This window comes from Drosophila erecta, unplaced genomic scaffold (genome assembly GCF_003286155.1).
Source record: "Drosophila erecta strain 14021-0224.00,06,07 unplaced genomic scaffold, DereRS2 tig00000021-arrow-pilon, whole genome shotgun sequence".
In the NCBI taxonomy this organism is placed as follows: domain Eukaryota; kingdom Metazoa; phylum Arthropoda; class Insecta; order Diptera; family Drosophilidae; genus Drosophila; species Drosophila erecta.
Genome location: NW_020825198.1, coordinates 18,559,673 through 18,587,128, shown reverse-complemented (window position 1 = coordinate 18,587,128; position 27,456 = coordinate 18,559,673). Strand labels below are relative to the sequence as shown.

At 41.2% G+C, this 27,456-nt stretch overlaps 2 protein-coding genes across 29 annotated transcripts in view; one reads left to right on the top strand and one right to left on the bottom strand.

Annotated features, from left to right (window-relative positions):
• Positions 1–11,378, bottom strand: part of LOC6544872 (protein phosphatase 1 regulatory subunit 12B) — a 30,015-nt gene extending 18,637 nt beyond the window's left edge. For 19 of the 26 annotated variants that reach the window (XR_003407728.1, XM_026977917.1, XM_026977918.1 and 16 more), the window contains exons 1-4: positions 11,124–11,378; positions 9,731–10,283; positions 845–957; positions 226–780 (exon numbers count right to left, since the gene is read on the bottom strand). Coding sequence is in view for 25 of the 26 variants with exons in the window: in XM_026977917.1 (XP_026833718.1) it covers positions 226–780; positions 845–957; positions 9,731–9,985 (923 nt within the window). In the remaining variant the exon portion in view is untranslated. Of the gene's footprint in view, positions 1–225; positions 781–844; positions 958–9,730; positions 10,284–11,121 lie in introns of all 26 variants that reach the window. The other 7 variants (XM_015158564.2, XM_026977912.1, XM_015158559.2 and 4 more) reach the window with 3 other exon arrangements.
• Positions 11,379–17,105: 5,727 nt separating this feature from the next.
• Positions 17,106–26,111, top strand: LOC6544871 (death-associated inhibitor of apoptosis 1). 3 transcript variants are annotated; one of them, XM_001973131.3, is made up of 2 exons: positions 17,106–17,521; positions 24,632–26,111. In XM_001973131.3, the coding sequence occupies exon 2, from the start codon at positions 24,712–24,714 to the stop codon at positions 26,038–26,040; it is 1,329 nt and encodes a 442-aa protein (XP_001973167.2). In that variant the 5' UTR covers positions 17,106–17,521; positions 24,632–24,711; the 3' UTR covers positions 26,041–26,111. The 3 variants fall into 3 exon arrangements, with proteins under 3 accessions (XP_001973167.2, XP_026833874.1, XP_026833875.1); XM_026978073.1 differs by lacking the exon at positions 17,106–17,521 and adding an exon at positions 21,829–22,047; XM_026978074.1 differs by lacking the exon at positions 17,106–17,521 and adding an exon at positions 24,070–24,169.
• The last annotated feature ends 1,345 nt before the right edge of the window (positions 26,112–27,456 follow it).

The window sequence follows — 27,456 nt, the reverse complement described above, 5'->3', positions numbered from 1 at the left end:
ATAAAATATTTGAAAATATTTTATACGTCATTTCATATGCGTCATTTGCATAAAAATAATATTAAGAAAAGTGATTCACCAAAAATACTTTGCCTTAAAACTTCTGCTTTCGAATTAAGAAAAAAAAACATGCAATTTGCTTTAAAATGTTCGTCACCCTTTAGGCTAAAGAATCCATCACTTTGTTTTCTTTAAATTCTTGCTATAATTCAATAATTCCCTCACCTTATTTGACTAGATGGTCGCCGCTTGTTGCGTTTGTTGGCCCGCAGTTCTTCCAGGAATTTGACTATTTTGCGATCGGCCACATCGATGCATGACTGCCCGGCATAGTTTCGGATATCCATGTCGGCCAGTGACTCCACGAGCATCTCGGCCGTTTCCCGCTGACCCCAATGCGATGCCGCGTGCAGCGGCGTCCAGCCATCGTTATCCTGGCGATCCACATTGCCACGTCCTGCCAGGAGCAGGCCCAGCACTTTCGTGTAACCCTTTGCGGCGGCTACGTGGAGGGCAGTGGCTCCCGTTTTCGGGTGCGGTCTATCCACCTCGGCGGCATCGCTTCTCAGCCACTTTTTGGCATCGTTCAGCATCGCCTGCTCCTCGGCCTTTCGAGCCTCATCCACATTGATGTTCAGCTCCTGCACCATCTTCTCCATGTAGTCAATCATGGCCATGTGCTGCACATCGATGGCCAAATCCAATGCCAGATCGCCATCGCTGTTCACAGCGGCCACATCAGCGCCATTCTCCACCAAATACCGAGCTATGCTCACAAATCTATGAAATTGATTAGACACAGTAATGAGCAATGAAATTGATTGGAATTCGGACTAGAACTCACCCGCAGGAGGCAGTGGCGTGCAGGGGCGTCCAGCCCTCGTTATCCTGGCGGTTTATGTCGGCACCTCGCTCCACCAGAAACTCCACCATGTCCAGATTGTCGTCTATGCACGCCTGTAAAATAGCAGAATGAGAATCCGATTTAGTAAGCGGTTACTCTATCTCTATTTTGTTACAAAATATGAGCCATTATTAATCTCTTTATTTGTTTATATAAAACTATAAGCAAACTGAGATCTAGGAGCATTATCAGCTAAGGCCTTCCGCTCGTCTAGAGTGACAATGGTGTTTACAGTGTGGGAGAGATTATAATTTTATAGTTGATGGATTAGTTTGAAGCTGTGCAGAATGGTTCAGATTTTGTTGATGTTTTCGTTTGTTGGACTAGCATTGAATTTTTGCAAGGATAAGTTTTCCAGATAAGTTTAATTTTAAATAAGTTTATTTTGGAAGTGGTTAGAGACTGGGTATCTTATGGTTGACGGTATTAACATTTTAATTCACATGAGTTTTTATGATAACGAAAACTAGGCGTCATGGTAATCACTTAGAGATTTACACGCTTTTATATGACGACAGAAAAGTTAGCTTACATTTCATTTCAACGCAAAATTTCTGTGATCAAATAAGCAAATAATTTTTTCTGGTCAAGTTTCTCACAAAATAAAAGCGTCTGCCTATTATAAATTACTCATCTTTTGGATGAGACTCCCCATTGTAATTCCAAATTGAAAGGTCGAAACCATAAACATCAATCCTTGAAAGCGTTCTACTTTGCCAAATGAAATGTATTTATTTAAATTTTTATGGCCAGAAAAACAATTCGATTTCCCGAGCAGAGTCGTAAATGCAGTGCATCAAAAGTTGAATCAACTTTCATAGAAGAGATTCGCTTTGCAGCTCGCTTCGATTTGCTTTTATAAGAGCTACTAAATGTTTTCAAATTTTTGTGTTTATCTTGCTAAAACGCGAAAGTAAACAGCCAGAAGGCAAAAGTCAAAGCGGAGCGTATCCAGCATGGTTCGGTTGTTTATGCGGATTTCCGCTGAACCCGCCTAGACATCTCTTCATTTGGCTGGATGGTTGGATGGCACATGCACGCCACCGAACGACGATGATATCATCGTCCGCGACTCCGGCGCTTCTTTGGGGCCGCTGCTATCTGGGAACCAGCGAAGAACAACCCAGCCCGGCCCAACCCAACCCAATCCAACCCCACAACAATGGCGGGGCGACGCGAGTGGAGACGACAACGCCTCGTAGCTGCAAATGCCGATAAGCATTCTTTGGCGCAAAAGCAACAGCTCCGTCGAAAGAAAAGAAAGTAAAAGAAAAGGCCCACAACAAAAGGCGCTAACTCTATCAATGCACAGCTCAAAAAATCGAAGTCACATTCCAATTGTATACTGTCTGGGCTCTTATCTGCGAGATATTCATTCAACACGGCTTGTTGTTGGCATATTTTTGGAAGCAAACTAATAATTTTGTGTTTATCAAAGTTTTCAACGATAGTTAATTCTGAAAATGCTACAATCTCCTTTTAATGGATTATATTCATAGTAACCATACATTCAGACAAACTACCTATAACCCATTATTATAAGCTTTTTTAGCTAGTTTTAAAATGATGTTTTGATTATAAACATACTTAAGTAAGAAATATTATTACATTTTTAAGTGTTTTCTATATTAATTGTTATTTTTCCATATTTCGCAATGTATTTCCCCTACCTCCCCTTTCGCATTTTTCAAACATTAATATTTAGTTTTAAAAATATGTTTTGACTATAAAGATCGTAACATGATGTAAAATGATGTTTTGATTACAAACATACTGAAGGAAGAAATATTTTTAAATTTTTAAGTGTTTTCTATATTAATTGTTATTTTTTCAATATTTCCCAGTGTATTCCCCCTACCTCCCCTTTCGCATTTGATAACAGAGCCCGTTTGAGGAGTGGGGCATCGTACAAATCAAATGACCGATTCTCGCCTGTGTCTCTCTATCGTTCTCTTCTCTTTCCCTTCCGCGGCATATGTTAATTCAAATGCTTTACTGACCGAGCTTCAAAGTGACTTCTTTGCCGTTGCTTTTAAAATCCAAAAGCAATTTCCATTTCGCAGTAAAACGCATAAAAAAGCAGAAGAAGGCATAAAAAAAAAGCAGAAGATGGCTAGAACGAGTGAGCGAGACGACGGCGGGTGGGCCACACAATTTGTAAATCTGGAACGCAGCCAATTAATTAATTATGAACAATTTTGATAAGCTGACCGGCAGGAAAAAGGGGTTTTGCGAAGAGACAACGCCCACGCGTGACCATCCGCAAATCAACTTGACGACAATGTCCAATGGCATTTTGTGGTATGCAAACATTTTTGACACGAGCATTCCATCAGCGAAATTCCCCCGATTCCCCAGACTTTGGGCCTTAATGTCAGCAGAGCAATGGATTCTACGCTATTTCCATTTGCATGGCCAACCCGAAAAGCGGTGAAAAAAGCGAAAAGAAGAAAAAACAAATGCATGCTAAGTTTAGCCTTTTGTTTTGGCACGCCATTGAGCGGCATTTTCAGCCGTTGCACGCCAAATGTTATTCACCTCGCCGCATTACGTATACGCCGCGTAGGCCAGCAGCCAACAGGCAACAGCCAACAGCGACTTGTTGAGACGGCTTTCAGACTCTGGGCCGCCAGCTTAACGTGGCTCATTACGCGGCAGTTTGCCAGGCGCCAAGCTCCATTTGGCCCCCGCTTTCTTAACCATCAATGCACATAATTCTGGCTTATAACTCAATAGCCTGAATAATTCCTTTGATGAAGAGGCAGACAGGAGAGTTCCACGGAAAACACTGCTTCGAGTTAAGGCTTGAGGATTTCAGCTGAACTAGTACGCTATTTCATATTCAGGTCATAACTGATTAAGTTAGAGATGAACTTTGGAATTACAAACAACGCTTACACTAACAAACTTTACTACAAGTTTAAACTAAGCATCGTTAATGAAATATCCCTTGGAAATTTGTGTTTGTTTGCTGAACTTCAAAGCAAGAAATACTTTTCCCAAACCACATAAATTTTCAATTTAATACATTTTTCACCAATTACCTATATATTAAAAGATTTTCTTTTTGTAATTTTCCCTTTTGAAAAATTATGGGGCTACTTTTTAATCTCTTTGTTTAATTTCGACATTAAAAACAAACATACACAAACACGCTAGGTAAATAATTGACCAATTCATTTTATTTTAAAATACGTCTTAAGCAAAATTCCTCGGCACTCAATGACCTGCCGCCTTAGTATACAATTATTGGGAAAAATAGGAATTATGCATATATGTATTATTATTGAAATGCCAAAATAGGCGAGCAAACCGCTTGAGTTCAATAAATTACAAATTTGGATTAGCGCCACAAGATAAAAGTGCAAAGAACAGACATAAAACATATGATATATATGCACACATATAGAACATATATATACCTAGACGTGCATATATCCCACCGATTTTGAGGCAGTTGCTCTGTGTGAAATTTTCAAACATATTGCAGAGCCTTTAAACATTTCGATCGTATCTATTTCTCTTCTTTTTCTTGGCGAAAAGTTCTCATGTGGCTCAATAGCATTGTGCCACTAAAAATGCTTGGCATATTTTTGCCAAATTGTATAACGATTTATACAGCGCCGTGTGAGTAGGCGCTTTTGGTCAGCAAATTGTTTCCGACATTCAATATATTTTTATTTCTAATTTTTTTTTTTCGCCCAGGCCAGGTGGGACCAGTCATCTGGAAGTGTGAAAAATAATGAACACAAACTATTCCAAAAAGAAAAATAAACAAACCGAAAGAAAATCCAAACGGAAACAAGAATCTAGGCAATTTCCTTATGATTCCAAAAATGTAATGTTCTGCTTGCGAAATTACATTGTAATTATAAAATTAAAAAAACAAACGGATATTAAGTCTTATGTAGAATGAATCGATCTTCTTAGAAATACATTTTGCAAAGCATGTGCTTGTTCAACGCTTTTTAAAAAAATCTTATCTTGCTATGTTTATTTACACAACATTTCAAGTGTGAATAAGCTGTATGATAATCAGTATTTTCACAGTCTAACTTTCACCTGTGCAGTTTTCCATTTTACGAAGCTCTCGTTGATAAAAAATGTATAGTTCTAAAACACACGAGAAATCGTAAATGTGTAATAGAAGTTCCTAGAATTATCTAAATGATTTGGATATGGAAAACATTTCCTGTTGGGAAATGTTAGAAGTTAGTACGATTTGAACGATATTTTCCAAGAACAAATATCAATAATTCCATTAAACACGTATAGAATTCAACATATTTTTCCGCCGAACTATTTCTAAACTCATGTCGTCATGGGTTGGCAAAAATTATCGTATTTTTCGTATAGTTCCCGCTGGTTTCGGTTGGTTTATCCATAAAACAGCAGATTTCAAATCGTGTGTGTGCGGCGCGTGCGAGCTAAATGTACATATAATAATTATAATAATCGGGCAGCGGCAGAATTGGCAACCAGAAATGATGGAAAATGGAAGATTGGATAGGCCTAAGTCGAAGGAACTCGGTTGTAAAACGAAGCATTTTTAATGGCATACATTTCGCGTCTGGCTATGGCTAGAAATGGTATTATGCAACGCACACACATCACATACTGTCAGCAGATACAGATACAGATGCGAGATGCGGACTGCGGACTGCAGACATCACATCAAATTGTATCTGGCATAGAGCGAATTTTCATTTTGATCATTCGCATTCGTTTGTTATTTTGGGTGTAAAACACGAAACGAGAAATAAATCAAATCAAGTGTAGCGACCGCATCCATTTATATACAACCAAAACCGAACAGATACATCCAGAGAGATCATTCTTGAGGATATTCGATTTGTTGTATCTGTGAATCTGTGAGTCTGTATTCCGTAGTCTGTAGTTTGTAGTCTGTAGTCTGTAGCTGTGCGTTTCAACAGCTGTCCGTCCCGTCAGTCCGTCGAGAACCGGGCCAAGGTTAGAAAACACGTCAATAAAGCGCGTTAGCCGACAGCAACAAATCTACCAGCGCTCATGTGGCGTGTATTTTTATTTTGGATTTGGGAAAACTCACGCAACTTTTCCCAACTCCCCAAACACACCGATCCGCTCCGACCAGGACTCGTCATCCATCCGCGACTCACGATCGTCATGTCAGCGGATCGACAATTGTTACGATTATTATGCACTCAGCACTGACTATAGCTCAATTTAGCAGAAGTCTTGACAGAATAATTTCTTAATTTATGCGGCGCCAGTTGGCCTGCCCCTGTTCCCCCACCATATAAAAATCGAAATATATCAATTGCTAATTGGCAGAAGTGTATGTATATAAATCAATTCTTAATTTGAGCAAATCATTGATAGAGGCTGATTAATGAAGAAACACAGATTCGCACTCAGGGGACCAAAACCTGATTGTATGTTCAAATGAGTTCCTATAGATGGGTAAATTAGGCAAAATGATCACAAAAAAAAGCTTAAAGACGCATCAACTAGGTATAGTTTATTGATCTGATATTTCAATGTTCCCAATAGTTTCACTTCGGAGCTACGAAATGATTCATTTGATTATAATTAACGCACTAAAACCAAATACATATTGCCGAAAAGCCCACGTATTTCCAAAAGTTCTAATTTTAACACTCACATCTAATTCATGTGAAATGGTGTGGACCTTGAAAAACCATTATATGAAATATATTTCGTATTAAAAGCGCCGCATTATCCTTGAACTGTATTTAAATGTAGATATCTGAATCTGAACGCCTGTAAGCACCCGTAATTTATTGCCATTTCTTTGATCATTTCCCACTTGTCCCCCAGCGAGTTTGAACGTCAATGCACGCAGCCAGCTTGTAGGCCACATGAAAAATCAAAGTCAGCCAGCGGCATGGATACACGGTCACTTGCAACAGCCTCCTCCCCATCCTCGCGTTCCTATCTTCCTCTCCATCAGTCACATCATTCATATGAAGACCAAGGTAGCGGCGGTACACAGTGGAACTGGTGGCCGCCTGTGATTCCTTAAATATTTGATGTATTTTAGAAATATTTTTCGCACTTCTGATTAAATTCTATCATGACCCAGCAGTTTATTCCCCTTACTTATTTATCCAGTAAACATTGTTGTTGACGCAATACAATACAATCTCATTCGCATGCATAACAAGCGTTTATCGCTAAGTTCAAAGTTTATGTTCATTTCATTATACATATACTCTCCATATTTCATGATTTAATGTTTCAAGCGATTTTCAGACAATCCTCTGAAATGAGTTATACTAATAAAAGAAATATTTAGTTAATACGAAGATAAATCTGCATATTACATTACTTCATTCGTTGTCGTTGTATATCAGTTCTGTATTAAATATTTGATATTTCTTGAGAACAGCTCAGTGGAGGCGACAAAAACATACCCTCCTGCTAGGGAATACATTTTGGAACCATTTCCATGGGACTCGAACCACTGTGGCCCATCCTGTCCGCAGCCGTCGTGTCGCATGCCATTGAAAATGTGGTGCAGGTGTGGTGCTGTCGTCAATGCTCATGAATGGAAGGCCCAAAACGTTGAAAGCACTCAACTACATGGATGGGTATATAGAAGTATGAATGTGGAGTTGGTGCGGCATGGGCCAAAGGAAAGTGGCTACGAAGAGAGGGCGTGGGAGGACTTTTGCAACCATTAGAGGACTTGTAAGTGCGGCCGATAAGATAATTATTTTAATAAACGCAATCGAAATTCTGCTTTGCGGTCTAGCAAAAACGACAACGGCGTTGTCGTTGAAGCAAATAGCCGCAGGTTGCTGCGGCCGCACTTGCACCGCAAACAATGTGGCAGGTAATTCAAAACGTTTGCACTGTTCCCATTGTTATTATTATTTATTATTGTGCTGCTCGTAGCCGTTGTTGCTGTAATTACAGTGCACTCGCAGACAGTGAAGCCTCCCCGCAATGCCCGCACTCAGCAAATTAGCATCTGGTTAACAAGTGCGCTGCGGTTAAACGGTGAAAATCTACGACTCTTCGCTGGCGCAGCATAATTAGAATCAATTATATCGAATTGGAGCAGAGCACACAGTCAGTACAAGATGGGTGTGGACAGGCGGCACTCGTAGAAATGGACAGGAATTTATTTGGGAATCACAGGGGAAACCATTTCGGCGATATAGTATATTTCGATTTATAATTTACAATGTGCTTTGTTGATGACTCAGATTGCGTTTGTAGTTCTGTTATAGTTATTACCAAATTAAATTGGAAAGTACAGTGAGTGCAAGAAAATGACAAGGAATGGAACATTTCTTGAGGCAAATTGATTTTAATAAATAATTTAAAAACACAACACCAGACCCAATTAGTTGTATTCTTCCAACATTTAGATTACAATGAAAGGGCTACTAAAGCCGAATCTTTATTTGTTCTTTCTATTATTTTTCATTAATTAATTAACATCAAAGGAGTATCTATCCTGAATTCCATCTTGTGTATAATAATAGAAAGACTATCCATGATAATTAAAGAAAATTTCAGCTTTTAACAGTTGGTTTTGGTTTTATATCATTTCCGTGCCAGCAAAGTATCATTAAATTCCTATTCTTCTACATGGCACCAAATCGAGTTAAACAAATGGCAGGAAAACTGAAAATGATTTTGCGAAAATCTTTGGGCTTTCAATATGTAAACGTGCTTTCGTGTGTATGGGTTTTGTATGTTTTCTTGCTTGTTAAAAATAGAACATTTTGTATTTTTCTTATTTAATGCTTTTGGCCGTTTGCCTTTTGCTTGTGGTTGTTATTGTTGTTGTTGCTGCTGTTTTTGGTTTTGCCGTTCTGGCCATTCGACTTGTAAATCGTCGGCTTGCATTAGCCATGTATTTGCTGTATTTGTTAATATTCGAAATTCGAATTGTTGTTGCGGCGGCGGTGTTGAAACCGCAGAAAGAGCACGAAATACCCAACAACAATAATGGTCGAGCGTCTAGCGATCGGCACTGCACAGTGGGCCTAAAAAGGAGGATTATTCTTGACCTTGAAAATTCCTAAATAATAATAATTATCGTTTTTGTTTCATATCGAATTTATCTTCTCCCCTTTAATCGTGTAAAAAAAATCGCAGATCTTCAATCATTTTAGTAATATGTCCTTTATGTTGAAAATGTTTTATTTTAAACATTTCTGGTCTTCTTTATTCCTTAATTAAATAAAAAAATTTCAGCATTTTGCATTTAAGCAACTTTAATAAGATTTACATATAATTCCTACTTAAAGACTTAAAACTAATAAAATTAAATAGGTAATCCTTGCATTAGGTAAATTCTTTCACTTACTTCAAGATACTCTTGCAGAACTTTGATAATTTGATGTCATGACCCCTTGGAATTTGACCCACCGTGCGACCCACGTCAGCACCACAGTTGGACGCAACGCAACAGTGTCGAAACTGCACCTCCCCGCGCCCGTTCCACCCCATCCCCATCCCCTCCCCCCTCACCCCCTCGCCCGGTCGCGTGATCGCAGTTGCGGCAGACTGACGCAACGCCTAGCTCCCTTCTATATGGAAATCAATCCCTGTTGCAAGGGGATGCAGTGTGAATATATGTGCATATGTATGTACATACATTAATTAACTGGACATTGCACCTGATGCAAGCGCACCCTTGATAGAATGCCTAATACTCGCCGCATTTACGCAAATAAAGCGGGAATAATTCAACTACGAAAGCAAGCTTCTATTATTTAGTTATAAATAATATATTTGGTGGATTGGCTATTCCGAAGCAGGAAATAGTAAAGTATAAGCCAGGTAAGCGAGTGCTGGCAGACTCACCTGGTGCAGGGCGGTGAGTCCATCGACGTTGGCGGTGTTGATGTCCGCGCCCTGGTCGAGCAGCTGGACGACCTCGTCCTTGTCGCCGGAGAGGCAGGCGGCGAGGAAGACGCAGCCGGAGCTGAACTTGATCCTGCGCCCGTGCTCGTGGCGGGGGGTGGGGGCGGCGCGGTTGGTGTCCGACTCCTCCCAGCGCTTCAGCTGCTCGGCGCGCTTCATCATCGCCGAGTTGTTGCGCGCGTCCAGCGAGGACATCTTGGATGATCCTTCTTGGCCAGACGGACGATCCTTCAGATAATCCTGCTACTTGCTGCAGAGCAGGCGCTCTGTGAGAACGCTCGACTGCTCCAGAGGTGTGTAGCTATGTATGTAGCGCTGTTAGATCGCCGCTGTCTTACTGTTGTTGCTATTGTTGCTTTACTGCGCTTTTGTTTGCAGTGGGAATTGGGCTTTGATTTTGCACTATTTATAGAGAATGCTTCACACTTTCGATTTTCGATCACAACTACACTATTGCTGTTTGTACTGCTGCTGCTTCTTCTTCTCCTGCTTGCTGATTATAATTATTTTACGATTTTTCTATTTTCTTAGCGTGTGTGTGTGTGCGTGTGTGTTTGCGTGCGTGCGTGTGCGTTTGCTTTATCAGCCAACTTCTTAGCGTTTTCTTCTCACTCACACAATGCCGCAATCTCTCTCTCTCTCTCACTTGCTCTACCGCAATACAACGCTATTTGTTGTTGTTTAACGCGCACCTTTGTTGTTGCATTCAATGAAAATTACACAAGAGAGGGCGAAAACAGGACGAAACTAAATAGTTAACAGGGGAAATTAATATTTTGCAACCGCTTTATTTTTGAGCTACCAGCTGCCGGGCTACATAGTGTTAAGCAAACACATTTTCATATCAATTGAAAACACTTGCGAGCATTTTTACAGCCGCTTGTTTTTTTTACACTTTGTTTATCATTCTTCCTTTCGCGCTCTCTCTATTTCTCTCTCTCTCGCAGGCACACTCACACACACCCATGCAGTTAGGGCCTGCATACGAAGAGCGCGAATGGCTGGGGCTGCATGTGTGTGTGTTACCAATTTGACATAAATTCAACAGCCGCTACGCTGACGTCGCGAGTAAATAGAACGAAATGGAATCGGCGTATTTTTTTCACGCGCTGAAGTGCGATGATTTTATGTAATTTGGGTAGCTGGCGGAATTGCACAAAAATCCTTGCAATTGCCCGTGTAATTATGTAAAGGCATTTTTACATCGCCCCACATTTTACATTCCACTCCACACACACACCACTCGCCTCGCACACAGACGCAACACACACACACGTATGCCGCACACGCACGTAGAGAAAAATGGATTGCAGTAGAAACTTTTCACACACACCGAAAGGCCAAGCGAAAAACGCACCTTTCCCGCGAAATTCTCAGAACTTTTAATGCTCTCTGGACTTTAATGGCTGCAGGACTCTTCGCTGACGCGCTCCTCGTCCGCGAGGCACTGGTATTTCACTTTATTTTGCATATTTTCGCTGGCGTTCAAATCGAATTTTATCCGCACGAAGTTCACAGACCAAAATTTTTTGTCGATGTGAATCGGAGGGCAATGCGTGGTATATTCCCAACTGTCCGCGTCTGGTCACACTTACGCTTCGCCGCTCACAGAATTATAGATGGCGTGTTAGCTATGTTAATACCTAGCAGTGCTGTTATGCGCCGATATTTTTAGCGATGTCTATTAAACTATCACTCATTAACACTTTTGAATATTCGCAATTATTCGCCTTATATTCTTGCTTTCTTTTAAATCTATTTCTTTACTTTTCATTTTAAAAAAGTTTTAAACGCCTAACATCAGGCGATAACCATCGATATTTTCAGTGCTTAGTAACTTCTAACAACTTATTTAAATCTTTATGTATAGAAGTCGTGGAAGATATCAGTCCTGAGCAGAAGAAGAACAAGTTAAGAATAGAATTTCTGAAACAATTTACAATCATTTTAACGATATTTTTGATAACAAACATAAGATTTATATAAAAAAATATCTTGTTTGTAAGATCAAATTGGAGTTTTCGCGCTGTTGCGGTAGCAGCTTGACTCTCTTGTTTTCTACATCTCTCAGCGGTTTATTATTTTTACATGCGATATATTTAAATCACCTTTCCGATATCTAAACCGGTTTATTCGATGAATAGTGGTTGAAAACGTCGCTAAGAGTCTACGATAGACTTTATTGAAGTGCCCGAACTTATCGATATCTTTCTCACGCCTATCGCGATTCAGCAGCGAGCCAGGTACCTTAAACAGTGTGACCACATTCAGCATTTTAAGCCAGGGCGGCATGTGATTGCTTACAGTTGTTTTTGAAATTTTAAAAAGTGTGAAATATAAATAGATGGCAAAATAGTTCCTATTTCCCACAAAAAAATAAGTGGAAACATTCCAGCTTTTGAGATAGAGAACTGAAAATAGCAAACGAGAGAGCGACACCCCCTAAAATAATTGCGCATTGCTTAGGCGGCAAAAAACTATTGCGACCGTTCCGCCCCGCTAATTCTCTCTCTTTCTCCCGCCACCACCCTGTACCTCTCTCTCTCCAGAAACGTAAGCAAAACAAAACAAATGAGAACGAAAAACCGACAAAACAAATACCTATAGGAAAGTAGGCTATATAGACACATCGTTTTGGCGTAGTCGCTGTAAGACACTCAAACCCACCGGTCGACGCGAGTAAAATCGAGGGAAATCATTTTTATCGCAATGCTTACGCACTTCAAAGCATTCTTATAAGATAGTAAACGGTGATAAGGGGAAAACCAACAAATGATAAATTGATACGTTAAAATGCCTCTGGTAAGTACGTAGATACTTATTTGTTTTACTTCTACCAAGCTAAATTAAATTTTGTAGAATATAGTATGCGGTCATTACTTTATGTGTTTCAGTTACCTTGTAGTTTTTCTTAGTTCTTATCGGAATTTAAAGGGTTTACATTACTATAATTGAAATGTGCTGCATACAAATAGGCGCCGCCTGACTCCCCATCTCTCTCTTACACTCCTTTTTTCATTCATGTCCTTACTCACATAACCACCCCCTGGAAAGTGCACACGGACACCACCACTCTCTCTCACTCTCCACTCTCTGGCAATTTCCAGTTATTTCGAAATCAATCTGCAGGTCGAGATAGGGTCAGGATCCCGTATTATCTGCGTCGTTCTATGGGGTTTGCAGTGCTTCGGTGTCACCTTCTCCTTTTGAAGGAGATTCGAAAGTGTCTTAAATAGAAAATTTGAAACTATCCATAGGATAGATAGTTGGATGCTTCCACCCAACCCGAAGCCTACACATTCAGCTCTGACTCACGTGGCCGTGCCTGGATTTTATCTAACATTACATTCTAGATTGTGCCTTTTATCTCCGCCGAGCTCTGCTGAGCGCATCGCATTTCATTCATGATGAAACCAACCCCACCCCATGCGGCAAACCCACCCACTCGTAGAACGCGACTAGCTAGAATTTTCCTATTTTTAATTACCGCTCAATGTCACTTCCATTTACAGCGCTGCGTAGGTTCCGAAGATCTATGGGATTTCGCCTACACATCAGCTGCTACCTCACTCAATTGATAGAAGGAAATTTCTTACCTAGCTGCATTCTGGTTTGCATCATTGTGTGACTAACTTCACACTATAATTACTTCCGTTTCTTGTGGCGCCTCGTTCTGTCCCGCTTATAAGAACTGGACTGTAGGGAACCACATGTTTCTTTGAATCACCTGTCATATCATTTCGAAATCTATTCCTAGCCTTGGTGACTAGCCCGATTAAAAGGAAAGATTAAAATTCTTAATTAGAAAATGTACGAAGTCACTAGCAAGTTAAATAGAATGCTGATTATGATGATGATGCAAAGCTGGAAGGAATGTACAAGTGAATTTACTGATAAGTTCGGGTTCTCAAGGAATTAACATTTCTTATTTGGCATTACTTATCTGATTATTTAGAGGCAGTTATTAATTTACTATTGGACTCATGACCTCGTCTCCATTAAGTCATCCACAAATTGCGTTAAGATATCATTGAATTCAAATGAATTGCCATGGATATATACACTTATGTACATAATACACAGTTGTCGCATCGATATACATAGTAGAACAGATCTCTTGCTTCATTTGACAGCAACAGATCCGCAGGACACCTTAGATCGGTGTGCTCATTATGGGATTGTTCCACACATCCACATACCCAAAAAGATCCTGACAAAGGATCGACGGCAGCTGGCGACGTCATGTGCCGCGCGATCCTTTCGCTCGAAGCGGGCACATTAAGGATGAGGACCCCTGCCCCAGGAGCAGATGTTGCTGGCTCCGCTTTCGGCGGTCCTCTGAGCGGTTTATCGGTTTATAGTTGCTGCAGCTGCCGGCACACGTCCGCAATTGTCGATTCAGTTTCCTTCTTTTTTGTTGGCCCTGATTGGAGCAGGTAATTGCATAGTGGCTAGAAAAGGGACCGACAGGCAGCACATGTTATACGTAATAGGTAATGGGCAATCTAATCGAATCGTGCCCAACTCGTCGGTATGACACCTTTTGCCAATCGCCGATCGCCGAGCAAATGAAGAGAATGCAAAAATGGCAAATGCAAACAGGTTTTCAGACCGCTGGCTGCATTGGGCTGTCAATTAAGAACCGCAGTCGAAGCTAGCAAAAGCCAGTACCAAAATTACAGTGGAACGTCAGCGAGCATGACTTGTTTTCGATAAGAAAATTACAAATTTATTTTTGTATTACTAGGTTAAACACCTAAAAGTGTGCTATAGAATATAGTTTTTAACCCTAAAAGCAGTTTGGGAATCAAATAGTTGGACAGCTTCTATTTATTTATTTAAGAGTGAAAATAATTTCTTAAATATTTAAAATTAAACATATAAAGATACAGTTTTCTGTTTCGAGTACTCAAATTGAGTCATAAACGTAAAGTGGTTTCAGTATTAAAGCAACAAAGTGACTCAAACTCAAGTTGTTTGAAATAACAGCTGAGAAGACATTCAGATAAGTCGCTGTAGGCTATTTTAACTGTGGATAAAATAAGGTGTATGGGTGAGCAATCGAAATCACAATGTGCAGCACCAACAACAAGAACGGGCGAGTGCAACAACTTTAAAAGGCCTTGCAAGGCCGTTTAGCTCTGAGCTGAGCCAGGGATTTTTCAGCTCAAACTTGTCCGGCGACTCGAGACCCGAACTCTGTGTGGTCAGCGGAGTGATCTTTTGGAACCGAATACAAAATACAAAAAACACAATTGCCTCATGCGCCGTCCGCAAATAGAATGCTTATATAGCCGCCACATTTTCGCTTAATTTCCACCAAAAGACCGCCTGCAATAGTGTCGCCTTGCAACATGTCAAAGTCGTCTAGACTCCGCATTTATAGGCAAATTTTTCAAATGCGTCGCGACATCTTCGTGGTAAATTTAGCGACGTGTATTTATAAAATTTGAAAAGTTCAACCCGTTTGCGGGCGGACGCCATATGCAAATGTCGCGCACTGTTGCCGGGTACTTTCCATAAATGATTCAAACTTGGCAATCTTTTGTATTACAGTTCTCGAACGTGTTGGCATTTCCTTGCCACTATAACGCAAAAATGTATACAATTTTTTTATGGACACCTAAAAGTCCATGTCATGGGTGCTTAATTAAAAAACTTGTAAGACTTTAATTAAAAATACTTCACTTATCGTCAGTTTGTAGGAAATCATTTCTAGATAACGCTAACCGATGATTTCTTGAATAGACGAATTTACTGTATTATCAATAAACTTCTAGGCAACAGAGTCACTTCAATAAAAATATTTTTAACTTCAAATAAGGTCGCAAAATACATATACATAAGTAAAATAAAATAATCTAATATAATCTAACTGAATGCATATTTTACATTCAGCAAATATTTTAACAATCCCTTTGCATGTTATCTACTATGTACCTTAGTATGTATCATAGATATTCTATGTACATTAGAAGTATGTACTTTGTGCAATAAAGATATTAGAGCCAAGCCCCGGAAACCTTATTTTCTGTTACCTAAAACCGAACCAAAAGCAGACTTTTTAACCGCCTTAGCTGATATTTAATAACACAATTTTCAAAAAGCCGATTTACACTTTAACTTAAAAGTGTTGTTCTTAGCTGTTTAGCATTTAGTCCGTTGCATTATTGACCTTTTTATATGGGCTTTCATATCAATCCTCATGAAATGAACGATAAGATCCTATAGATTACCTGTGAAGATCTGTGGGTCTAACCTGAGAAGATAAAGTTAAACCATTATTTTAATAAAAATAAAATAATAAAATAATAGTCCATACAAAAATTATAATTTTAGAGCGTGTTTCGGACAACCGAAAAAGGTTAGACCAAAAGATTCTTATCTACCTTTTGTGATAACCGCGGACATTTCCAGCTGCTTCTCTTGAGCGAATAAGAGGCAGGTAAGGAGGAAATGAGAGAGGGAGAAGGTGAGAGCGGAGTGGGAATGAGGTGCATACACAAAAAATTGCAGCTGCTGTCTGCTCTCGCGCTCTCTCTGTCTCTTTCTCGCTACGTCTGGAAGGAACCGTTTGTGGGATGAGAGAGAGCGGTAGAAATGAGGTGCATTGACACGCGCCACTTCCACCGCCATCGCCCGGCGCATGCTCTTCGCTCTCTTCCAGGAGCATAAAAATCAATGATCCTGTCTGCTGCATCTGCGAGTGCGAGAGGGACAACGAGTGCCGCACAGCCAACAGTAGTACGTCTATTACGGTTTACGTACTAATACTAGTCGTAGTACAACAATACCATGCACTTGCATTTGCCCATTTCAATTAATTGTAAGCTTGAGCACACTAAAAGCTAGACTGTTTGATTTAAAATAACGTTAATTGGCCCTGCCTTCGCAGGCTAAATAAAGTTTCTGCTTTGCGACGGTCTTTTCCAAATTTACAGCTGCGAAAGGCCGAATGAACAACTGCATTCAAAATTCTACCTCTCGCTCACTCACCCAAGCAATGCAGCTACAGCGTTGTTTGTCTCTCTCACTCGCTGGTAGTGCTGTCAAATAAGAATTAAAATAGAAATACCCTGAAATCGAAAGATTTATTCAGGGGAGAAGTCCTGCAGAAAAGCCGTATATTTAATGGAAGAAAACATCAGTAAATAATAACTATATGTAATTCTAAATAACAAAACGGCTTTCAGAAACTATCTAAGCTTCTAGAATCAACTAATTCCATTGTATTTTAAAATTTTTAATGATAACTGCGGACACAAAAATAGTCAGATTGGAGATTTTCCCGCCAGATGGCCACGCACACTGAATGCCACTTCGGCGGCTCTCGTCTCGTTGGTTCGTTTCAGTTCCGAATCTCAACTCGACTCGTAAAGACGCAATGGATCAGTTGTTTTGAGCGCTGTCTCGATTTAAATTAATGCATTTAAAGCTAGAATAAAGTACAAAAAAAAGTATTCACCCGGACTCAATTGTGATAGTTGGCTTTGTAATTGTTGTGACACAGCAGCTACAATAATTGCAAATATAGAGCGTAGAAGATAACAGAGAACGTGTGCTTGTCTAAGTGTAACATTATTGTGTTTTTCCGTTCGTTTTGTTCACGGAAAATCAATAGTGACTGTGAAAGCGCATTATTTACACGATTACCATATCGTCGAGTCTTAACGTATAGGAATTTTCCAGTGGAAACTTGAGTTTTTCAAGAAAAAGAGAAAAGCCGTCAAGGTGAGTCCCTGTTCCATAGTGTGTAGTGCATAGTATTTTGTGTATTCCAAGCGAAAAAATAACCCCAAAAATTCATGAAAACGTGACATCAGAAGGCAGAGGCGAGGCAAAAGCTACAATATACACATTTTGTTTGCTTTGCTTTTAATTTTTTGTTCACTCGCTCACACACACTGTCTCAGAAAAAAAATCACACAGGCGCACACAAGCATGTCCAGACGACAAAGTTATCGCAATGCGATTCAGCTGTATAAGTTATTTATGTTTCCATTTGTTATAAATAAAAAGTATACATACAGTTGCAGCATTATATAAATATAAATTATCAGTAATGGTTGTAAATTTAAATTTCTTTTGAATCGAAAACGTTCTTTTATTTTTCGTCGGCTGCGCGATATTTGTTGTGTGTTCCCGTTTCGTTCGCCCTATCTCGCTCGCACCCCTACGACCACTGCGACGAGAAAGATGGCGACCGTAGAGTTGCTAAATACTCGCACTCTTATTCAGTTTAATTTATTTACAAAATTACCAACATGTGTTTACCCAGCGAATTAAACGAATTTTTCGGTTTTGGTAAACAGAAATTCAAAGTGACACACGATTGTTTGCACGGCTTTTCTGGCTCTGGAAACTCGAAACTTTCCGCCATATGGTAACCCTGTTTTTGCATTGAGTGATTTCATCGAAATTTCCACATCCCGCGCTTCGCCCTCGATTAACAATGCTGTTTTAAAAACAACATTCTCAATTGGGCATAATGTGGATGTAGAAGAATAAGGGGCGGTTATTGTACCATACAATGCCATTAATTTTATATATTCAACCAAAATTCGTACTACGCAATACACAGTATTCGTCGACGCTTAAAATTAAGCGATGACTACAGCGTCCGAAATATTTCAGTTAACTCAATTTTGAGCAGATTCGAAGGTCACTTTATGTGTCATCTTTCCATCAGTAGAGAACTCTATCATGTTCTAATTCTATTCTATTAATTCTATTAATTGTTTTCGACACGGAAATCATTGGTAAATCATAGTGGAAATGGTTCAAACTAGAAACCTTTCCCCTTCCCTTTCATACCTTTAACAAGCATTTATATTATTGAAAAACCAATTACATAACTCCCTTTCTAAACAACTAATAGCTAAAAAAAATAGAATTTAATTTTTTTCAGTGCATCTGAATAAACAGATGACGCGTCACTTTACGGGATATATACACATATGTACTTTACTCCATGCGATATACGATTACACTGTGTGTAAGGCACTTCCTCTTTTACGCACACACTCAGTGGCATAATCCGGCCCAACCCACCACCACCATCGTCGGCGTCATCGCCAGTACCACCAATTCCGGACTATGGAGCATTAGCTTCTTTGTCTGGCACATCCGCTGCCAGCGGAAGTGGCGCACTCATGCGTGTTTTCCACTCTGCAGAAATGTAGAGAAAAAGAGTCGAAAAACCATAGAATTTACCATTGCCACAGAGACGAGCTCTGAAAACCGTTGAAAACCGTTTGAGCTGTTGCCATTTTTCACTGTTTTCTTCGCGCCGAGTGCATTTTATTTTCATTTTTGCTCACTGTGCTGCTTTTTATGCTTCATTGCTTTGAACTTTTGCGTTCATTTTTCGCCGAACAAAGAGAAAGTCTCGCCAGTCTCTCAGTTTCTCAATTTGAGCTGAGTCCGAACTCCAGACTTACAGCTCAACACAGTCCGAATTCTATACTTAGCTCCATATACTTCTCTACTTCCCTTATCGGAACCTGAGTAGCAAGTCGTAAGATCATGTTTTTGAAACCGTAGAATTTATGTACAAATCCATTTTTAAAACCGAAAGAGTACAACAATGTTATCTTTAATGTAAAACATTGGCACACCCCAAACGCCATCTTTCTTTTTTTGATGTTAAGCAAATTTATGAATACTTTTGGGGATACAATTATTTAAACCGAACGAAGAAACTATAAAAACGCCTGCATAGGGACTCATTATGCCGGTTTTTTCGATGGCAACGTTGCAGAGCCACAACTTCTTCAATATCCATTATCGCCGCACCCACACACTTTCCATCGATGGTGGTCTCTGCGCCCACATTTCCCACTCCCACGAATCGGATTTCAGGAGGAGTCGAGACAATTCGTTAATAAAACGATAGATAAGGTGCTTAAGACACAACAAGCAGTTCTCACGTAAATGCTGCGAGTAGAATTTTCCCGAAAAGCAGAATAGCATCTATTGTTTGCTCATCTGAGTTCCATTTGTTATCGCCAGCAGACGCGACGGCAATCAGCACATGAATGGAAATGGACCAGTCCACAGCGGCCTTTGAAAGAGAATCCCGAACAAGACCAGGCATAAGATGAGGAAAATTACAATTCGGAATTCCCGGAATTCTCGATGCTCGCCAAGCTGAATCATCTCGTCGCCTCCGCGACCTTTGAGCCTGGACCGCGTGAAAAACGACCTTTCAGCTATTATTTCCACTAACGAGGGGTCTCCGCACTCCGCACCCCGCCCCTCGTCCGCCGGCTCCTTGTTTCCCTAGATCTTCATCTCACTGGTCGTCCATGAGATCGTACCCACATTCCAGGTCTCATAGAGATGCTGCTGTGATGATAAATGTTTCGCCCTCTCACTCGCACACGACTTGACTCTTTGGGTTTGAGAAGAGTTTTCCCTTGGTTTTCCGAGGAAAAACGCTGGCGGCGTCGGCGGTTCTGGCACTTTGAACCAAGCCGCCGTTAGTTATTTGGACAATCGATCAATGTTCAATAGGGAAGAGGGAGAAGAAAGGCATGGCTGGAGCGAGAGGGCTATATGGCTTCGGGACAATCTTAATGCATTCTTTAGCAGCTCGGATCGGGGCGCATTTATTATGATTACAATATTGCCCTTTGTTGGCCAGCATCCCAGAATCGCTGTTGTCGTTGTTGTTGTTTCAGCTCCGTTTTCTTCTCGTATTATCGACGTCGGCGGTCGTTTTGTAGCTGCATTTCTTGGAAGGCCACAGCACGCACGCACACGCACGCACGCACACACAGATCATGCAAGAATGTTCCTTGTGTGTGTTGCATTTATTTATTTTTCTGCATCCTCCTTCTGTGTGCTGTGCACCCCTCTCCCTATCCCTCATCCTCCTCCACGGATTCTTCCACTTCGGATTCTTCAGCTTCATCTTCTTCCTCTTCTTGTGTTCTGGGCACGATGACGACTCATGCTGCAGCAGCGGTGGTGTGGGGGGTATCTTCCCCCTCGCCCTCCGCTGCCCCTCCTTTAACCCTAGCTTTGTGTTGTTGCTGTTGCCCCAGCCGTATCTGGTATCACCGCATTCCAATCTCGGTTTTTTTGTCGATGGCAACAACAACAGCAAGAACGAAAAGAATGGTAAAGTGTTTATAAGAGTTTCCCACAGTCGAGCTCATGTCTCCGGGGCTCCCAAGGTATATTGAAAACAGCTGGGGTCAATACTTTAGAACCAATGAATTTGCAGAGAAATGTACGCTTACTTGGTTGGGTGGACTTTCTAAAGAATTTGTTCTTTCTCATGCTTGTAAGTTTAATCTAAAAAAAAATACTTTATCTAAGTTATGTTTATAAAATATAACATTTCTATATTACATCTGAATTAAATAGTATAACTCGGCTTCCTTGCTAAAAAAATAAGAACTACCAATATTCTTCAGAGGTAATTCTTTCTGATATGAAAATCCCAGAAATGTGGTTGACTAGTTGAATCTTTTAGGCCTAATATGTTTACAAAGCGGTTAGACACACATGTTTATTTATGTATGAACTACGTGCAAACCTATTACTTTGCGCTCGTCTGTAGTTACAGAACGAAGACCTTCTCCACGGCTTTGGACCTCTGCGGTTGCCTTCACTTACTACAACGATAGCAACAGCAGAACTCCAATCACTTGGGCCCAGCTTTACTTACCGACTGGGAACGGAATGAACTGACTGGCCTGCCTGGTCTGGCTTGGCTTTGCTCGGATCGGCTGGGCTTATTCCAATCAGAAAACTCGAAAGGCAGCTCCAACCACTATGCCACTCCAATCCAACTACGAGCTCCAACTCCAGTTTGATTTTCTGTGGCGGAGTTTTGTAGAAAAGTTGCCCGACTGCATTCCATTGGAGGTTCGTTGGTTTGGTTTTGGTCTTGTCTTTCGTGTTCGTTTGTTCTTCTGTCTTTTTTTTTATTTGTGAGTTTTCTGTTTGTTGCCTTGCCTTGCCTCCTGGGCCTAGCCTTTTGCTTTGGCCTTTGATTATGATTTTCTTTGCTGCGGAGTGGTATTTTCTTCTGGTCTCTGGATCGAGCTCCCATGCCTGCCATTCATGCGCCGCCCAGGAGGCCTTGTCTTTTCAGTCGGTCTTCGGTTGGTGTTGGGTGAAGGCGCTGCTCACGGTTTATCCATCGCTCGATATAAATAGTGTAGTTCCTTGTCTTTCACACAATAATTAAAGAAAAAAAATCAATTTTAAAGTTCAACGAGTTTTTTGTATTTTAAACGAAGCTGGTAAGTGTATAAAATACCCTGTATAATTGAGTAAATGCAATTGTCTGGCTCTTGAACTTTTTACGGAATTTCCTGATAGCCCCGGTGAAATTCCAATAGTCGGTTTGCATTACAATTGTTAATGGGCTTGGCATTCCACAATAACAAATAACAGACGTCGGCAGAGACCGCTGTAATTGCACTTTGTACTGGCTAGAGAAGCGAAATAAGCAATAATGAGGGGGCAGCACCAGAGACCGAAGTTTCGAATACTCTTGCTAAAAGTCTTTCCCTGTGGATTGATATGAAACATTGTCAAATCATGAACTATGATATTATTAAAATATCCCCCAAATCTTATTGAATCATCTTTACAAATTTGAGGGATATATGTTTTTGAAACTTAAAATGCCAGGTATTGCTAAGTTGCAATGCCGCCTATAAGAGTAGCCAAATTGCAATTACAATGGCAGACAGCATCTCAAGCTTTTCGTGTGCGTTTCTCTGTGCTGCTGGCTGCTGGCTGCTGGCTGCTAGCTGCTCCACTTCAAATACAATGCGCAATCTCTGCACAGAAACAGACCCCCATCTATAGCATCCCCCGATCTAGAAGCATCCTCAATATGTACATATGTATTTCCCGAGCTCCAGAAGTCAGCATTTGTAAATTACAATTGCTTTTGTTTTTGCTGCACTGTATGTGTACTGTTTTTTTTTTTTTTTTGTCTTGTTTTTGTGCTGCGCTGCACTCTGTTTTCCCTGTGGTTAGTTGTTTTTCCCATTGATGGTTTCGTCTTTGCACCACATGGCCGTCTCGCTTGCACCGCCAGGCCAACAGTATGCATTAATGCTGCGCTTTATGCTGCAAGTCGGGCTCCATGGTGGTGGAGCTGGAGCTGGGTCTGGGGCTGGAGTCGCCGAGTGCGCCGTCGCCAGAGTGGTTTGACTGCATTCCATTAAAACTTTCTCACAGTCGGCTGGCTCGGAGTGCTCCACAGTGCATGGCACTGCCAGCTAACCCACCGATGGCCCTCTGGCCCCACTACCTCCACCGCCCGATCCGTTGCAATTGTTTGGCGAGTTTGGTTGGTTTGTGGTTGAAATTTGGACTTTGAACACTCGGGGCCCGACTCAGCGTGCTGAGTTCCCTTTTTTTTTTTTGTTTGCTGGTGGCCCAGCGAGTAAATGTCGAAAAACGGCTGTACAATCTCCTTCGAGGATACAGACCACCGCAGATATTGTTTAGGCTCCCAGTCATCAAGCGATAGCCAGCGATATGAGGGCATTGATATGATGTCTTAGATCTTTAGAAGATCTTAGATCTTTAAAGTAATATTAATTAAAAAACTGATGTGTACTTTCATAATTTAGTTCACAAAGACAAAGAATACACGCGACTTATAAATGATTATTGTAGTTGGAATTTTGCGATTATTTAAAATATATCGATTGGCAATATTCGATAAATTGACTCCGTGAATATACATACTTGCATTGCAATGAACAGTTGTATAATAAAAACAGTTTCTTAAACGCATGTGCATATATGCTTTTCCTGTCATTACTATAATTACCAACACAACAACTGACGAGCAATTGGAAATTGCCATGTGGGTTGTCTGCCCAACAATTAGCAAAGTGATTTGTCTATCTACAAGTTTTTTGCTCATTATTCATGAAATTATTTGCTCGATGAGTCAGTTCGATAGTCGTTATCGAGCAACTTCTGGCTTGCGCCACCCATTTACCTATAAACAAAAACACCACCCACTCACTACTGCTTACCACCAAAAGCTGTGCTGTTTTGAGAATAGAATACTAATACTCACTGCGATTCGGCGCACTGCGAAAACGAGCGGTTGTAACATTGCGTACTCTATGGCACTACGAATATTTTTTCAGTCGCAACTCGGCAGTTTTTCCCGAAAGGAAAAACCACCCTTGGCTCGAGTGCGAGCGGGACAACCGCTGTGTTTTCCATCATCTAAGGGCTCTTAAAGTTCGTTGATGCTGCATCTCCAGTTTCTTGAACTGCGTTTCAGTTTTTCCCTGCATTGTACATACACACTCTGAAAAACGTAGAAGTGCTACGAAGTGTCTGGAAGCTTTGTCCGAGAAAATATTTGTAGTTATCAAAATAAAGGTAATTATAAAACCAAAAAGTGATTGATCGACTTAAATTTAAAGGCAACGATAACGTAAAGACATTGTAATCTAAACACTCGTCAACATTAAATTAAGGCTGATCTTTAAATGTGTGTGGCATTCTTGTTTTGCAGAGTATGATTTTCAATGGAAATTGTAATTGTTGTGATAAGAAAGTTTGGATGTTCCAGGAATTTATGTTATTCACATTAATAGGTTTCATAATAATACAAAAATGTTGACGTAATTTAATACTACTGTATTTTATTCGCATGGCGTCTGTCTATGGTTGACCTTATCTGTGGATTCAATTGATTAATATACCGAGAAATATATTAAATACATAGAAAAAGGAAATGTCAGAGCGATTGGGAAGTCAGGTGCACTTAGTGTTATCTTGATACCTCCATTCTGTGTTCGCGTATATTAACGTATGGTTTCCTTTTTTTATTCATTTCAGTTTCGAGCTCAGAGTGAAACAGCCAGAGAACAAATTAAGTATCAGCCATCTAAGAGAGAGAACAACTACCAGAACACAAAATGGCATATGTTGTAGCCGATCATCTACAGTCTTATAGACCCAACACTTTCGATGTGTTAATAGATCAAGTGGATAACAACACGAACGCGACCCAGCTATTCAAAATCAATAGATACAATAACATAATGAACGATTTAAACTGCGAGGAGGCGCGCCTAAAGACCTTCACCGACTGGCCGCTGGCTTGGCTGGATAAACACAAACTGGCCCAGACGGGCATGTACTTCACACACGTCGGGGACAAAGTGAAATGCTATTTCTGCGGCGTAGAAATCGGTTGCTGGGAGCAGGAGGATCAGCCCGTGCCGGAGCATCAGCGATGGTCGCCCAATTGCCCACTGCTGCGCCGGCGCACCACCAACAATGTGCCGATCAATGGCGAGGCATTGGATCGCATCCTGCCGCCAATCAGCTACGATATCTGCGGCGCCAACGACTCGACGACGACAGTGGAGCTGAGGGAGCATGCCTACGCGGAAAGTCACATACCCATGTCTCAGCTAATTCAGTCGATAGGCGTAAATACAGCAAATGCGTCAGACAGTGTCGCTGGAATCGCATCCCCGGAGCCGAGGCCAATGGTCGCCACCCATGCGTCGACGGCCACACAGGCCAATGGCGATGTCCAGCCGGAGACATGTCGTGCTCCAGCCGCCAGTGGCAATTATTTTCCCGAGTATCCCGAGTACGCCGTCGAGTCGGCACGCCTGCGCTCCTTCGAGGCGTGGCCGAGGAACCTAAAACAAAAGCCCCACCAGCTGGCCGAGGCGGGTTTCTTCTATACGGGCGTTGGAGATCGCGTCCGCTGCTTCAGTTGCGGCGGTGGTCTCAAGGATTGGGACGACAACGACGAGCCCTGGGAACAGCACGCCCTGTGGCTAAGTCAGTGCCGATTCGTCAAGCTGATGAAGGGTCAACTCTATATCGATACGGTGGCCGCCAAACCAGAGCCGGCCGAGGAAAAGGAGGAGAGCTCTACGATTGGAGGGGACGTGGCCAGCAGGCAAGCTTCAGGAGAGGAGCAGACATCATTGCCATCGGAGGAGGGCGGTTCGGGGGATGTGGCCCCGTCCGTAGCTCCCACGGCAGCCACACGCATCTTCAACAAGATCATCGAGGCGACAGCGTTGGCTCCCTCGTCCAGCAGCAGCGTCTCCAACTCCATACCCGAGGAGAAGCTGTGCAAGATCTGCTACGGCGCCGAGTACAATACGACATTCCTGCCCTGCGGTCATGTGGTGGCCTGCGCCAAGTGCGCCTCCTCTGTGACAAAGTGCCCGCTGTGCCGGAAACCCTTCACCGATGTGATGCGCGTATATTTTTCTTAGGAGCCAAGTCCCAAGTCCTTGAATTCGATATAAATATGTGTAAAACCATGTCAAAATGTGTTAATCATAAGTGTAGGAAAAAATGGTGGTTCAACAGGCGATCGCAACGGCCAGCTGTTGGGATGCCCGGCAGCTGGCCGTTGCACTTGACAAGATCACAAAGCCTGGTAGTTATCGTAAGCCTACATTGTAATATTAGCTTAGTGCAGCACTTCTATGCGTTATTTATAATAAAACTAATATATGACCGAAAACTCATTGCCATTTCGCCGTGTTTATGTGGGGACTAAAAGGCGCTGATCTGACGGCGCCACGTCGCCAATTTCGTAGAATTCTCATTGGTATGTGAATCGTAAATATCTTGGCTATCTGGGTTGCAATTAGCTTTATTGTACTGATATTGTTTGGTTTTAAGATTACAAAATCAGGTAAACTTTTTAATCTTTCAACATTGATAAGAGGATTGCTTTTATAAAGCTGCTTGTTAAAAATGTCAAAATATTTATGCATTGTTCAGTCTTTGCAAGTACCGCGATAAGAAAGCCTACACATTGGCCTCGTATAGAGCCTGACAAAGTGAACGGCTCTTATCTTATCAGACATTGAATTTATAAGGTTTTGCCATCATTCGCTCACCCACTCCTAAATAAAGTGCATTCAACTGGAATTGCAGTGCAGTGATAACAGGGCTTTTTGTTGCGTTTTTCAAGCTGACTGCTGAAATTTCAGGTTTTTGACAAGGTGATTTGTTTTTGGAGCGCAGATTCGGATTGGAGCGTTTTCCACCTCATCAGATAAGCTCGCAGTGCATTTCAATTAGTACAGATCCGGTTTCGCATTAGCCAAGGTGAGAAATGCTGAATACCCTGCGAGCGGGTAGGTGCGGCTTTTCGGTTGCATCACCCCATATGAATATGGATATGATATATTCATTACCAAACGCCTCGATGAATGAAACATTTGCCTGAGTCACAAGTTCTAAGAACTGCAAAAGGTACATACATATGCCACGTGCTATTTACTAGTAGAGTTCAAGTATCAGAGATCATAGCTAAAATGCCATTTGACTATTGCCGATCTATTATGCAAATTGCTGATCTAGATTCCGCTACTGGCAATCGTAAAGTCAGGCGGTGACCTTAGACTGCGTGAGGTTTTCAATTAACAGACGAAAGTTCCTAAGAAAATTGCCTTGATTTGTGTGGGAAACCAACAACTACACCACCACTTATAATATTTTTTAAAAAGTTGATTATGGAGCTTAACAATTAAAATTGAAATGCGTTTAGGTGGTTTGGGTATTCACCAATTAATAACATGGGCTTGAGAACAAGTTCAGAAATAAATAAATCCAGATGTTCGTTAAATACTATTTCATGAATAGAATGTGTAAAAATAAATATGTCTAAAATACCT

Bases quoted from the DNA above. Each gene is read 5' to 3' on its own strand.
- LOC6544871 (XM_001973131.3), top strand. From the start codon at position 24,712: ATGGCATATGTTGTAGCCGATCATCTACAGTCTTATAGACCCAACACT.